This window comes from Urocitellus parryii, chromosome 8 (assembly GCF_045843805.1).
Source record: "Urocitellus parryii isolate mUroPar1 chromosome 8, mUroPar1.hap1, whole genome shotgun sequence".
Lineage (NCBI taxonomy): Eukaryota > Metazoa > Chordata > Mammalia > Rodentia > Sciuridae > Urocitellus > Urocitellus parryii.
Window position 1 is genome coordinate 111,926,068 of NC_135538.1, and position 15,837 is coordinate 111,941,904.

Genomic DNA, 15,837 nt, shown 5'->3' on the forward strand with positions numbered 1-15,837 from the left:
CAAAGTTCCTTGGCACTTGATAGCTACAATCCAGCTTCAATCTACTGCTCAAGGTCTGACTTAGTTACTTCATATGAATATTCTGCTTCTCAGACTGTGTTCACATTAACCTTAAAAACAGTGACTTATGTTCCAATGCCATGAGAACACAATATCAATATTTCATTTAAATCAGGACACTCTCCATGATTTCATCCAACATTGACTAGAAAGCCCCATTAGAGCAGCGTTCTTCCTGCCTGAGAAGAAAGTAAGTCTTTAATACACAGATTGCCCAACCTATGACCCCTTCTGATTTTTATCCCTTCTTCTCTGGAACTTCTGTGATCACATCCGTGATGCTTTCTCCAATGTTTGCCTAGAAGTTGCAAGAATACCATTATCAGGGAGACAATGAGGTGCCCTGGAAGGAGCAGATGATTTGGCTTCCCAAAATCATGGATTTTTGTTTTGGCTCCTTGGCTCACTATTCTACAGGTGAGTCCTCGACCTCCCCGAGTCTCTGTCAAATGACGATAAGCAAATCAGCTGCCCATATCAGAGAGTTGCCGTGAGGCTCAAATAAGGCAGTCCACCTCCACAGACTTGCACTAGTAATGAACTATACAGATATTAGAGAGGAGCTTATTGGAAACAAGCTATTCATGGACAAAGCACAAAGTTCTCAGAGTTTCCTGTGAATCTAGATTTTTGTGTTTAGAATTTGTGTTATACTGTGAGTAACAGTGGAGAAGTGGAATGAAAATCTGGATCTGGAGCCCACAGTGGACCTGTTTCACTGCCCCCAACAGAGGAGAAGGCACTTGCAGTCCTTTCTGTCATGCAGGGTGATAGAGTCCTTTACATGCTCATTAACTCTCTAATTATTAGTGTCCACAGCTCAACATGAGCCAACCCCTACTACCAATGGAAGGGAAGTAAATTCAGAGAAGAAAGATACCAATTTAGAGAGGTTCATATCCCTTAGTCCTCTCATGACTGTGCTTAATTCACTGTCTTCTGGTCTGGCTCTTTTCTGAGCTCCAAGCGTTCTCAACACAGATAGAATATTTCTCAGTCCAAAGTCATAATGGACCTAGGGTGGAAAAAGAGGTGGGGGGAGATTATTTACTTGAAACACTCTAAATGTTAAGTTCACTCTCTACATATAGGTAGACAATCTGCTGTCATTTTGGAGGAGCTGAATTGCAAGTATGAGGAGCTAAATTCTTGTCCTTTTCCTTTGACTGAGAAATGATCATTCCTATTGGAAAATCCAGGGTAGGATACAGGGTTCACACCCTAAATATCTTTTGAGAATGATACAGTCTGAGTGATACACAGATATTAAATGCATCACCAACAAGTTACATATTCCATGATACCATTTGCATAGCATTCCTGACATAAAATTATAGATGGAGAAAAGATTAATGGCTGCAGTGGGTTAGGGATTTGGGAGAGAGAGTGGTGTGGTTCTGCTTCAGTTGGAGCACCTGTCACCTGATGGATCCATTCTGTATGTTAACTGTAATGGTTGTTACACAATCTTTGCTTGTGACATAGTTCCATTACAATTACACACACAGAGAGACACCCACTCACGAGTGCATGCATAAAGGGTGAAACCTTAATACACTCTGTGGATTGTACAGGGTCAATTTTCTAGTTTCATTATTGTACTGTCTTTATGAGATGTCAACATTGGGAGAAACTGGGTAAAAGGTACATACCTTCTTACAGTTTCCTGTCAATCTACAATTTTTTCCAAATAAAGGATTTTAAAAATATACATAATCAATAGGTCAAATTACTTATAAGTATGCAAAATTAATCATAAATACACTCTATAAAAGAGTCAATGGAGTTGGGGGTTTTTTGTTGTAGTTTTTTAGTTCACTAATTATCATTTATTAAGGTAAAATTGCAAAGTGGAAAACCAAATTCTATACTATAGGAGAAAAAGAGATGGATAAAGTTACCTGTTTAGTAAGTTGCTCTTCACAGAGTTTATAAAGAACGTAAAACTTTTGAGCCAGGATAACATTTTCAAGAAAACCACAGCTTGCAAGTTTTACTCGCATAATGATCTGAAAATTAATATAAGATTTTTTTCAGCAACTTTAAGGGGAAAGAATTGTTTTTTAAAAACCACAAATTATGTCCCACTTATAAGTCCTGGTGCATACCTGTCTATCAGGAACCATCATAGCAACAGTTCTAAACTGGATTTTCAAGTTTTCTGGCAGTTCCTGGCGCCCAGCATATCCAGGGTTCTAAGAGTTAGAATATATTTAATTTTTAATTAATGCTACAATCTTCATTGTTGATTCTTGAATGCAAATACATCTCCTAGTCTTAGTTCAGATTCAAATACAAATATATTCAGATTTTTAAAAAGTTTTTAGTTGTGGATGGACACAATACATTTATTTTATTTATTATTTTTATGTGGTGCTGAGGATGGAACCCAGGACCTCCCATATGCTAAACAAGCGATCTACCACTGAGCCACAACCCCAGCCCACATTCAATTTCTTAATACAAAGACATTTCATACTCTTCAGATTCTACAGTGGTATTCGAAAATGTTAGATTCATAAAATGTCCTTCCTTTTCCCAAAATACATTTTATACCATTTGAATTTAAAAATGTACATACCACTCCATATATACATGGAGACAGATACACATATACACATTTTCATTATATTATTAAAGTAATACAAAATTTTGTGTAGCAAAAATTAAGCATCTTGGGGCTGGGGATGTGGCTCAAGCGGTAGCGCGCTCGCCTGGCATGCGTGCGGCCCGGGTTCGATCCTCAGCACCACATACCAACAAAGATGTTGTGTCCGCCGAGAACTAAAAAATAAATATTAAAAAAAATTCTCTCTCTCTCTCTCTCTCTCTCTCTCTCTCTCTCTCTCTCCTCTCTCACTCTCTCTTTAAAAAAAAATTAAGCATCTATGTGCCTATGCATTTAAAAACAAAAAAGAAAATGAAAGAATAGAAAACTGACAAATTGAATAATGATGGTCCAATGTACATTATTAAAAGAGGAGAAAACTTTAGGAAGGTCATTTTTATTTCATCTGTTCAATATTCTCTGCAGTCATAGTTAGTTGTTGGGCTAACAAAATACCATTTTTAAAAACCGGGGCGGGGGGGAATGAAAGGAAATAAAGAACGGAATGATGAGAAAAGGCTACAAAGGCCAAAAGTGGAGGTGGGAAGGAAACAAAGTCTCCTCATAAGTAACAACAGATAGAAGATAGGACAGCCCCAAAAGTCCCCAAGGAAAGGTTGGCGGTTCAAAGGCAAGTAAGGCGAATAACAAGAGTCCATTAAGAAACCTTTGGTCCCTGGCCGGGTGCAGTGAGTGGTGCACGCCTGTGATCCCAGCAGTTCTGGAGGGTAAAGCAAGAGGATTGCAAGTTCAAGGCCAACCTCAGCAACTTAGCGAGGCCCTAAGCAACTTAGTGAGACCCTGTCTCAAAATTTATAAATAAAATAAAAATTAAAAGGCCTGGGGACAGAACTCAGTGACAAAGCACCCCTGAGTTCAGTCCCTAGTGCCAAAAGAAAAGAAACAGCCCCTGAATATGTACGGGGTTCTGTCAGGAGGCCAGGTATCTTGCTCAAGTGCTAGAAATTGAGATTTCTAGTTGTTCTCCATAGACTCCTCCCCTTCCTTAACCACACTTCTCCACCCAAATTGAAAACAACACTGTCCCACCTGCCTCGCGGCTGGGCTGGGGTGATGAGTGAGAGGAAAAGGGACACACTGTGAAAGACCCTCCATGACTAAGGGAGCCAATTTAATCACTTGGCTACAACAAAACAGAGATGCTTGGGCAGTGTCTTGGGTCATAAAGTGACCTTGAAGATGGAAACCATGACCAAGTAGGAACACAGACCCTAAGATCTTATCTATTAAGTGGCTATTTTTTCCGTGTCTCAGTTATTCATAGCTTAATGCAATATCCAAATAATATTTCTAATATTCTTAACCCAGGAGAATGTTAAGTTTCTTTTAAATGTTTCCTCGCTCTAGTTTCACACTGAGTAAATTTCTTCATCCCATTCCTGAGTTATAACTAATCTCTGGATTGTTCTTATTTCCTCCTAACTGCTTTCCTGCATGTTTGCTAACAACAAAATTTATCAGAAACTTTTCTGCTGCTGTTTCCTATATTTATCTGTGTCTACTGAGACATAGAAAACAGAATACTTTGTGTCATCTTGCAAAACTTAGAGATTTAATTTAGTATCTAAAAACATTAAAACGGATTCAACGTTAACTTCATTTCCCTGATTCACAGAGACTCTTGTTCATTCATGTCTTTGGTTTTCCATCTTTATAATGCTGAATCCCAAAATTCTGCCCTCAATCACATAGTAATTGGATTTGTTACAATTGCTTTGATATAGGATCTTGTTAAGTTATTTTGAAAATTTTAAGTCATTTCCTCCTATTAAGTATCAGGAAAAAACAAAGTGTAGAAATTATAAGCAGTCAAGTTCTGATGTCAGAGATATAATAATCTTACTGGCTGTGTAACTTGAGCAGTATTTTCAGCTTCTCTGAGCCTCAAGTTCTTGACTATGAAATATCAACCCCAGAGAGCTATCAGACTCATAGGATGAAATAACATGTATGCATAGTCTTCAATATCACTAACCAAATATATCACATTCTTTTCCATTGTAGGGCTGTCCAGCATTGTCACCTTGAAGTTAGGTGTGGTCATGTGAATTGCTTTAGCCAATGAGTCTTGTGACTTTGTGTTATTTGTGGACAGAAACGCTGAGCCAGAGCACAATTCCAAATGTTTTCTTTTATCTCTGCTGCACCAACCAGCAATGATTGAGCTAGTGAGTACCTAGTCAACATGAGTACCAGAATAAAGACATTTAAAGCAGACCATGACTGCCTGCTCCTACCCCAGCCAATTCATAATGGACATGTGGCATGAGGAAGAAATAAAGGTTTGTGGTTTTAAGCAATTATGATTTGGGGACTGTTTGTTACTGAAGCATGGCATGAGTTGTGCTGACTCAGTATACAAAACATTTAGCCCAGAACCTTACACACAGTAAATGCTTAACAAGCAGTAGCTATTGTTATTAACATGTTATACTATTTCATCTTCTATCTGGGCTATTATTACTACTCAAAAAAAATGTCAGGGCTGGGGATGTAACTCAGTGGCAGAGCCCTTGCCTGGCATGTGTGCAGGCCTGGTTAGATCTCCAGAACCAGGGGGGAAAAACAAACAAAAATCATATAATAAAGCGTTCATGGGATAGTAGAGAATAGGACAGACAGCAGAATAATTCAGACACTAGAAAGGCAATTTGTCAATCAATGGAAGGGTAACTGATGTGATACAGCAATCTGTATACGGGGTAAAATTGGGAGTTCATAACCCACTTGAATCAAACTGTGAAATATGATGTATTAAGAACTATGTAGAGCGGACACTCCACCGAGGCAGTCAGCGGCCACCATCCGGGAAAGCTGAAGGATACACCGCCACTCTCCTTCAGAGTGCAACATCAAAACAGGTCAGTGTCATTCAGCTCACCCCCCAGACAGCGGGAATTCGCATAAAATCTCTCCTAGGCTTGCCGGGAGAGGGAGTATCAAGCTGAGCCTCCATAAAGACTAGGGGGAAACCAGAGACACCTGACCTCCAACGCCTCCTCCCAGTAGCAGCCAAAACGAAACCTGGCTAGCCAGCGCTGGGGGAGGGGCAAGCAGAAAAAATCAAAGTGATAGAGTGCCAGGGATCCCAGCAGCCTGCAGCAGGGCCCCGGAGATCCAGGCCAACTGATTCGCGTGGCCTGCCCTGCGGCTACAGAAGGCGTGGCGCCTCAGTGAAGCCATTAATTAGCAAGCAGGGAGGTTAGGGAAGGCCATTAGGTGGAATCCCACCAGCCAAGCCCACACGGACCCTTGGGCCGAGCACGGGATCTCAGAAGGGGAAGGAAGCGGTACAGTCCCATCCCCCACAGCGGACACTCCACCGAGGCAGTCAGCGGCCACCATCAGGGAAAGCTGAAGGATACACCGCCACTCTCCTTCAGAGTGCAACATCAAAACAGCGGACACTCCATCCAGGCAGTCAGCGGCCACCATCCGGGAAAGCTGAAGAATACACCACCACTCTCCAACAGCTTGCAACATCAAAACAGCCAGCAGCAGGACCCCGGAGATCCAGGCCAACTGATTTGCGCGGCCTGCCCCGCAGCTACAGAAGGCGTGGCGCCTCAGAGAAGCCATTAATTAGCAAGCAGGGAGGTTAGGGACTGCCATTAGGTGGAATCCCGCCAGCCAAGCCCACCGCCCACGCCCGGAACAGGCCCAGCGACCTGTCAGCATTGTAGTCACGACACCCCAATTGGAATAGGGACAGAGCAGAGCCGCCTTCCACTCCCGGAACAGGCCCAGAGAGCCGCCAGCGTGGTAGACACGTCACCCCAATTGGAGTAGGGGCACAGCCGCCGCCCGCACCTGCAAGGGAGACTTTTCAAGTATACAAGAGCAACATAAATAAATAGGGGGTAAATTTCAAAACACAACAGTTGCACCAAGCAGAAAGAAACGCGAGCAGTATGAAAAGACAAGGAAAGAAAGGACCACAAGCAATGCAGGTCAACTCAACTTTAGAAGAGGTAATAGCTGCAACAGATGGAATGTCAGATAAAGAGTTCAGGATATATATGCTTCAGATGATCTGGAGTCTCAAGGAAGACATGAGACAGCAAAATCAGACAATGAAAGATCACATTGACAAACAAATCCAGGAAGTAAAAGATCAATTTCACAGGGAGATAGAGGTAATAAAAAACAAACAAATTGAAATTCTAGAAATGCAGGAAACAATAAACCAACTTAAAAACTCAATTGAGAATACTACCAGCAGAGTAGATCACTTAGAAGAGAGAACATCAGACAATGAAGACAAAGTATTTCAACTGGAAAAGAACATAGACAGCTCAGCAAGTCTGCTAAGAAACCATGAGCAGAACATCCAAGAATTATGGGACAATATCAAAAGACCAAATTTAAGAGTCATTGGGATACAGGAAGGCACAGAGCTCCATTCCAAAGGAATAAACAGTCTATTCAGTGAAATAATACGAGAAAACTTCCCAGAATTGAAGATTGAGACAGAATCCCAAATCCTAGAAGCCTATAGGACGCCGAATGTGCAAAATCATAAGAGATCCACACCTAGACACATTATAATGAAGATGTCCAACATACAGAATAAGGAGAGAATTTTAAAAGCTGCAAGAGAAAGAAAGCAGATTACATTTAGGGGTAAACCAATCAGGATAACAGCTGATCTCTCAACACAGACTCTGAAAGCTAGAAGATCCTGGAATAACATATTTCAAACACTGAAAGACAATGGGCTCCAACCAAGAATCGTGTATCCGGCGAAATTAAGCTTCAGGTTAGAAGATGAAATTAAAACCTTCCACAATAAACAAAAGTTAAAAGAATTCGCAGCTAGAAAACCATCTCTTCAAAAAATCCTTGGCAAAACATTACAGGAAGAGGAAATGGAAAATAACATTGAAAACCAACAATGGGAGGTAGGACAGTAAAGGGGGGAAAGTAGTCAAAGAGGATAACAAATCAGGTTTAGTAACATCAATAAACAAATATGGATAGAAGAACAAACCATATCTCAATAATAACCCTAAATGTTAATGGCTTAAACTCACCAATTAAGAGACACAGGCTAGTAGAATGGATCAAAAAACAAGACCCAACAATATGCTGTCTACAGGAGACGCATTTGATAGGAAAAGATATACATAGACTGAAGGTGAAAGGTTGGGAAAAATCATATCACTCATATGGACCACGGAAACAAGCAGGAGTGTCCATACTCATATCTAATAAAATAGATTTCAAGCCAAAGCTAATCAAAAGGGATATAGAAGGACACTTCATACTGCTCAAGGGAACCATACACCAACAAGACATAACAATCATAAATATATATGCCCCAAATAATGGTGCAGCTGTGTTCATCAAGCAAACTCTTCTCAAGTTCAAGAGTCTAATAGACCAACATACAATAATCATGGGAGACTTCAACACACCTCTCTCACCACTGGACAGATCTTCCAAACAAAAGTTAAATAAGGAAACTATAGAACTCAATAACACAATTAACAACCTAGACTTAATTGACATATATAGACTATACCACCCAATATCAAGTAGCTACACTTTTTTCTCAGCAGCACATGGAACCTTCTCAAAAATAGACCATATACTATGTCACAGGGCAACTCTTAGACAATACAAAGGGGTAGAGATAATACCATGCATCTTATCTGATCATAATGGAATGAAACTGAAAATCAATGATAAAAGAAGAAAGGAAAAATCAAGCATCACCTGGAGAATGAACAATAGGTTGCTGAGTGATCAATGGGTTTTAGAAGACATCAAGGAGGAAATTAAAAAATTCCTAGAGTTAAATGAAAACACAGACACAACATATCGGAATCTATGGGACACATTGAAAGCAGTTCTAAGAGGAAAATTCATTGCTTGGAGTTCATTCCTCAAAAAAAGAAAAAACCAACAAATAAATGATCTCATACTTCATCTCAAAATCCTAGAAAAAGAAGAGCAAAACAACAGCAAAAGAAGTAGAAGGCAAGAAATAATTAAAATCAGAGCTGAAATTAATGAAATTGAAACAAAAGAAACAATTGAAAAAATTGACAAAACTAAAAGCTGGTTCTTTGAAAAAATAAATAAAATTGACAGACCCTTAGCCATGCTAACGAAGAGAAGAAGAGAGAGAACCCAAATTACTAGCATACGGGATGAAAAAGGCAATATCACAACAGACACTTCAGAAATACAGAAGATAATCAGAAATTACTTTGAATCCTTATACTCCAATAAAATAGAAGATAGTGAAGGCATAGATAAATTCCTTGAGTCCTATGATCTGCCCAGATTGAGCCAGGAGGATATAGACAACCTAAACAGACCAATAACAGTAGAGGAAATAGAAGAAACCATCAAAAGACTACCAACTAAGAAAAGCCCAGGACCGGACAGGTATACAGCAGAGTTTTACAAAACCTTTAAAGAGGAACTAACACCAATACTTTTCAAGCTATTTCAGGAAATAGAAAAAGAGGGAGAACTTCCAAATTCATTCTACGAGGCCAACATCACCCTGATTCCGAAACCAGACAAAGACACATCAAAGAAGGAAAACTACAGACCAATATCTCTAATGAACCTTGACGCAAAAATCCTCAATAAAATTCTGGCGAATCGGATTCAAATACATATCAAAAAAATTATACATCATGATCAAGTAGGATTCATCCCTGGGATGCAAGGCTGGTTTAATATACGGAAATCAATAAATGTTATTCACCACATCAATAGACTTAAAAATAAGAACCATATGATCATCTCAATAGATGCAGAAAAAGCATTCGACAAAGTACAGCATCCCTTTATGTTCAAAACGCTAGAAAAATTAGGGATAACAGGATCATACCTCAACATTGTAAAAGCAATCTATGATAAGCCACAGGCCAGCATCATTCTGAATGGAGAAAAATTGAAGGCATTCCCTCTAAGATCTGGTACAAGACAGGGATGCCCTCTCTCACCACTTCTGTTCAACATAGTCCTCGAAACACTGGCCAGAGCAATTAGACAGTCAAAAGAAATTAAAGGCATAAAAATAGGAAAAGAAGAACTTAAATTATCACTATTTGCAGATGATATGATTCTATACCTAGCAGACCCAAAAGGGTCTACAAAGAAGCTATTAGAGCTAATAAATGAATTCAGCAAAGTGGCAGGATATAAGATCAACACGCATAAATCAAAGGCATTCCTGTATATCAGCGACAAACCCTCTGAAACGGAAATGAGGACAACTACTCCATTCACAATATCCCCCCCAAAAATAAAATACTTGGGAATCAACCTAACAAAAGAGGTGAAAGATTTATACAATGAAAATTACAGAACCCTAAAGAAAGACATAGAAGAAGACCTTAGAAGATGGAAAAACATGCCCTGCTCATGGATAGGCAGAACTAACATCATCAAAATGGCGATATTACCAAAAGTTCTCTATAAGTTCAATGCAATGCCAATCAAAATCCCAACAGCATATCTTGTAGAAATAGATAAAAGAATCATGAAATTCATATGGAATAATAAAAGACCCAGAATAGCAAAAACAATACTAAGCAGGAAGTGTGAATCAGGCGGTATAGCGATACCAGACTTCAAACTATACTACAGAGCAATAGTAACAAAAACAGCATGGTACTGGTACCAAAACAGGCGGGTGGACCAATGGTACAGAATAGAGGACACAGTAACCAATCCACAAAACTACAACTATCTTATATTTGATAAAGGGGCTAAAAGCATGCAATGGAGGAAGGATAGCATCTTTAACAAATGGTGCTGGGAAAACTGGAAATCCATTTGCACCAAAATGAATCTGAATCCCTATCTCTCGCCGTGCACAAAAGTTAACTCAAAATGGATCAAGGAGCTTGATATTAAATCAGAGACACGGCATCTGATAGAAGAAAAAGTTGGTTATGATCTACACGCTGTGGGATCGGGCTCCAAATTCCTCAATAGGACACCCATAGCGCTAGAGTTAACAAATAGAATCAACAAATGGGACTTACTCAAACTAAAAAGTTTTTTCTCAGCAAAAGAAACAATAAGAGAGATAAACAGGGAGCCTACATCCTGGGAACAAATCTTTACTCCACACACTTCAGATAGAGCCCTAATAACCAGAATATACAAAGAACTCAAAAAATTAGACAATAAGATAACAAATAACCCAATCAATAAATGGGCCAAGGACCTGAACAGACACTTCTCAGAGGAGGACATACAATCAATCAACAAGTACATGAAACAATGCTCACCATCGCTAGCAGTTAGAGAAATGCAAATCAAAACTACCCTAAGATACCATCTCACTCCAGTAAGACTGGCAGCCATTAGGAAGTCAAACAACAATAAGTGCTGGAGAGGATGCGGGGAAAAGGGCACTCTTGTTCATTGCTGGTGGGACTGCAAATTGGTGCAGCCAATTTGGAAAGCAGTATGGAGATTTCTCGGAAAGCTGGGAATGGAACCACCATTTGACCCAGCTATTCCCCTTCTCGGTCTATTCCCTAAAGCCCTAACAAGAGCATGCTACAGGGACACTGCTACATCGATGTTCATAGCAGCTCAATTCACGATAGCAAGACTGTGGAACCAGCCTAGATGCCCTTCAATAGATGAATGGATAAAAAAAATGTGGCATTTATACACTATGGAGTATTACTCTGCATTAAAAAATGACAAAATCATAGAATTTGGAGGGAAATGGATGGCATTAGAGCAGATTATGCTAAGTGAAGCTAGTCAATCTTTAAAAAACAAATACCAAATGACTCCTTTGATATAAGGGGTGTAAACAAGGACAGGGTAGGGACGAAGAGCTTGAGAAGAATATTTACAGTAAACAGGGATGAGAGGTGGGAGGGAAAGGGAGTGAGAAGGGAAATTGCATGGAAATGGAAGGCGATCCTCAGGGTTATACAAAATGTCATATAAGAGGAAAGGAGGGGTAAGACAAGAGAATACAAATGGAAGAAATGATTTACAGTAGAAGGGGTAGAGAGAGAAAAGGGGAGGGGAGGGGAGGGGAGGGGGGATAGTAGACAATAGGACAGACAGCAGAATACATCAGACACTAGAAAGGCAATATGTCAATCAATGGAAGGGAAACTGATGTGATACAGCAATTTGTATATGGGGTAAAAGCGGGAGTTCATAATCCACTTGAATCAAACCGTGTAATATGATGTATTAAGAACTATGTAATGTTATGAACGACCAATAAAAAAAAAAAAGAACTATGTAATGTTTTGAACGACCAACAATAAAAAAAAAAAATTTTAAAAGAACAAAAAAAAAAAAAAAGAGTTCATGGGATAGGCTGGGGTTGTGGCTTAGCGGTAGAATGCTTGACTGGCATGGGTGAGGCCCTGGGTTTGATCCTCAGCACCACATAAAAAATAAATAAATAAAATAAAGGTATCGTGTCTAACTACAATAAAAAATTAAAATTTTAAATTAAAAAAAAAAGATTTCATGGTGGCTGGGGTTGTCACTCAGTGGTAGAGCACTTGCCTAGCATGTGTGAGGCACTGGGTTTGAACCTTAGCACCACATATAAATAAGTAAGTAAATAAATAAAGGTATTGTGTCCATCTACAACTAAAACAAAACAAAACAAAAAAAAAAAAAAACAGAGCGTTCATGACTCCTGGATAGTTACTTAATGACTAATACATAAATACTTGACTCTGTAACAATTAGACTAATCAAATTGAATCTGAAGCCTGTGTTCTTACCATTGTTAAGAAGATTCCAAATTCTGGATTTAAATCAACACAATCACCATCAGAAAATATGAACTGTTTTTTCCTCTCTTTTCTCGCTGTCAAAACAATATAAATTTGTTGTGCCGCCACTGATAATACAGGCAATTCAATTCTGTTAAACTCATCAAAACAGCCCCAGGAACCCGACTGTGCAAGACCTGGCATGAAAAACAGTTAATTTGTAAAGTTTTACTCCACCATCCACCTTCGTGATAGCAATCATTTCTCCAAGGTGCTTTCAAACATATATGCAAACACACTTATGTAAAATTTCATATCTGCCTCTTTACAAAGACATATTGAATTCCAATGATAAGGAGATCCTTAATTATTTGTATGTCATCACCAAAACAATGAAAATAGCACACTGTCAAAATCAAAGTATGAACACATCATTCAGGGACGCTGGAGGTGGGTTTAGTTTGGCCCAGTCCTGAAGTGAGATGACAATGGAAGGAGCCATAGTGTTTGGGGGAAATGACAAAATAAGGGATGCCCCACCTGGGTCAGAGCTCTCTGTTCTTTTTTTATTGCAGTGAGATAGAAATGTAAGGATGCAGGATGAGAAAGAGGAAGACCAAAGGGATTTTAATTTATTTCTCACAAAACCCAGCACAAAGGCAGACCTGGCTATCATGAACATTGCCCCCCTCTCTCTGTAAGGATGAAAACCATCATTACCTTCAGCTATGTGAGGGGCTCTATGACTTTTATTATTGCCCACCCCCAGTCTTTCTTTTCTCTCCCTTGGGAATATCCATTGCAAGGATGATAGAATTTATCTATCTATCCCTGTGATCCTTCAGTTCTTCCATTAAACTTTCCATCTCTTTCTGCCTTTACAGTATAATCTCTTGGCTGGGTATTCTGCTAATATGCATGTTCAATTTCCAAGAATTCCAATTATTGTCTCATATCAATTTGTTTTCCTTTCATTGGTGGAACGTGATCAATTCCTGAATCTCTCTGAAGCTATGAATTTTACTGACTGTTGAGTTCTCTTCTGTTTCCAGTAGGTCTCCTCACTGGCTGGGGAAGCCTTCCTAAGTTCTTCAAATACTTCATAAGACTGTTATCTCTGTATAATGGTTTTTCAGTGGTTTTTTTACTCATCTCAAAGGCAAATCCTTGTTTGCAGGGTGCATGCCTGTCATTGGTGCTTTAGAGAAAGGGAAGGAAGAGGCAGGAGAGCTTCCCCCTTAGACTTGGGGCTTGTCATCTAACCCACTGTACATGACCCTGCCTCTCTGGCCTGAGCCCCCATCTGAGGTGGACCTATCTGGCTCCCACTTCAGAGAGCTGTGTCACACTTTTTATATGAAAGAAAAACACTGGGGACAAAGCCACTTCCTTTTCTTTTTCTCCGCCCTCTATATGATAATCCTGACCTTCCAGGGTTACCTTGTGCTCTATTCTGCTTCTCTCGATCATCTTCCAACTCTGTGACCAGGAGTCATCTACAGAAGTACCCTTCTCTCTGATCAGAAAATGACTCTTGGGAATGTTTTTTCCAACATGCCAACAATTTTGAGAAACAATATAAAGAACAACCATGTACCTATTCATCAAATCTTTCCTACTTCAGATATCATTCTAAAGAATAGGATTTTTAGAAGTTCAAGTTCATGAATGTCCCCTTACATTCATACACCCTCCTTCTTCAGAGGTAACTTTATCCTGAACTTTACATCAATGGTTCCTCTGGATGGTTTTAAAATATTGCTCTTTTGCTTGCATTTGTGGAAACTACATAATTTGCTTGTCCAAAATTTATGTATGTCTATCTGTAAAGTATACTGAATATATCCTCCTGTGATTTGATTTGCTCAATATTGTTTTTCTGAGATTTACCTATGGTGATACATGCAGATCTAATCCAGTGCCGTAGATCTTTGGAGGGCTATATTGTACAGTGTTCTGTTGTATAAATATGCCAGTTTAAAAATTCATGCTATTCTCAAAGGGCATTGGGGTTATTGCTAATGATTTGCAATAACAATGCAGCAGTCTTGCATGTGAGGAGTGGAAATTCTAAGTCAAAGAAGATGTGCCAAATGCTACCAAACTCTCCTTGTGAGGCAGTTCTACCACATTGCACACCCAGAGCAGCACTGAGCAGCGGTGAGATTACTACACATTCTAACTATAGTGATTTTGCCATATTTGTCCATTTTTACCAATATGGTAGGAGCGAGAATGGCATCTCATTATTGTTTCATTTTGCTTTTTTTAAATGATTTAAGGAGAATCTTTTAAATATTGGATATTAATCTTTTGATAGTTATACATGCTAAAATATTCTTCTTCCAGTCGATAGTTTATGTTTTCTTCTCCTCCTATTTATTTATTGAGTTTGGACCACTGGGTATTGAACCCAGGGGCATTTTACCACTGAGCTACATTCCCAGCCTGTTTACTTATTTATGGTGCTGGGAATCAAACCCAGGGCTTTATGCATGCTAAGCAAGTGCTATACCACTGAGCTCCATCCTCAGCTCCCCAAGTCCTTTAAATTTTTTATTTTGAGATAGAGTTTCACTATATCGCAGAAGCTGACCTTGAACTTAATGATCCCCCTGCCTCAGCCTCCCAAGCCACTGGAATTACAGGCATGAGCCACCATGCTAGCTGTCTTCTCCTTTTTAAGTGGAGAAATATCAAATAAAGACTAAAATATTGAGACAAGATCACCCTGATCATCCCATTTAAAGTAATGGCTGGATGAGTGAACTCCTGATATTTAACACATCATAGGGAAGTTCCAGCCTTTCTCCCCAGCTGCTGCTCCCTCTCCCCAACCCAAGAGGGATGGCTGCCAATCTGAACTTCGTGGAAAAATCATCATTTTTAAAACAACCTACATATGTGTGTGTGTGTGTGTGTGTGTATAGAATACACATAATAATAATATAATAATGTACAATGATAATATGTAATATGAAATGATATAATAATATAGGTGTATATTATTTATTTTTTATTTTACCTATCTAGCATGTTAAATAATTTTAATTTTAAATAAATTTGATCATATTCTGTGTGTTCTTACAAGACTTGCTTCCTTCACAACAAATTAGACATATATATAATTATAAATACCACATGTTCTTACTCATTTGCAGAAGCTGAAAAAGAAAAGTAGAGAGGAGAATAGAGAAGATCAATAAAGGGCAGAAAGGGGAAGAGTGAGGGGATGGGAGAGGGCTGAGCATGGGCACCATAACAGTGCAGAGGGAGTAGTTCTGATGTCATATAGCACAATAGGGCAACTGGAGTCTCCAAGAGTTAATGACACATTTCAAATTACCTAGAGGAGAAGAAAGATCCCAAGGCATAGAAATGAAAGTATCTGAAGAAAGAAAGTGATAACTACCC

General features: G+C 39.2%; 1 protein-coding gene across 1 annotated transcript in view; it reads right to left on the reverse strand.

Moving 5' to 3' along the window:
- Positions 1–15,837, reverse strand: part of Dnah8 (dynein axonemal heavy chain 8) — a 286,408-nt gene that overhangs the window by 141,579 nt on the left and 128,992 nt on the right. The window contains exons 44-47 of the mRNA XM_077801771.1: positions 12,433–12,620; positions 2,169–2,255; positions 1,962–2,069; positions 941–1,075 (exon numbers count right to left, since the gene is read on the reverse strand). Of these exons, the coding sequence (XP_077657897.1) occupies positions 941–1,075; positions 1,962–2,069; positions 2,169–2,255; positions 12,433–12,620 (518 nt within the window). The remainder of the gene's footprint in view (positions 1–940; positions 1,076–1,961; positions 2,070–2,168; positions 2,256–12,432; positions 12,621–15,837) is intronic.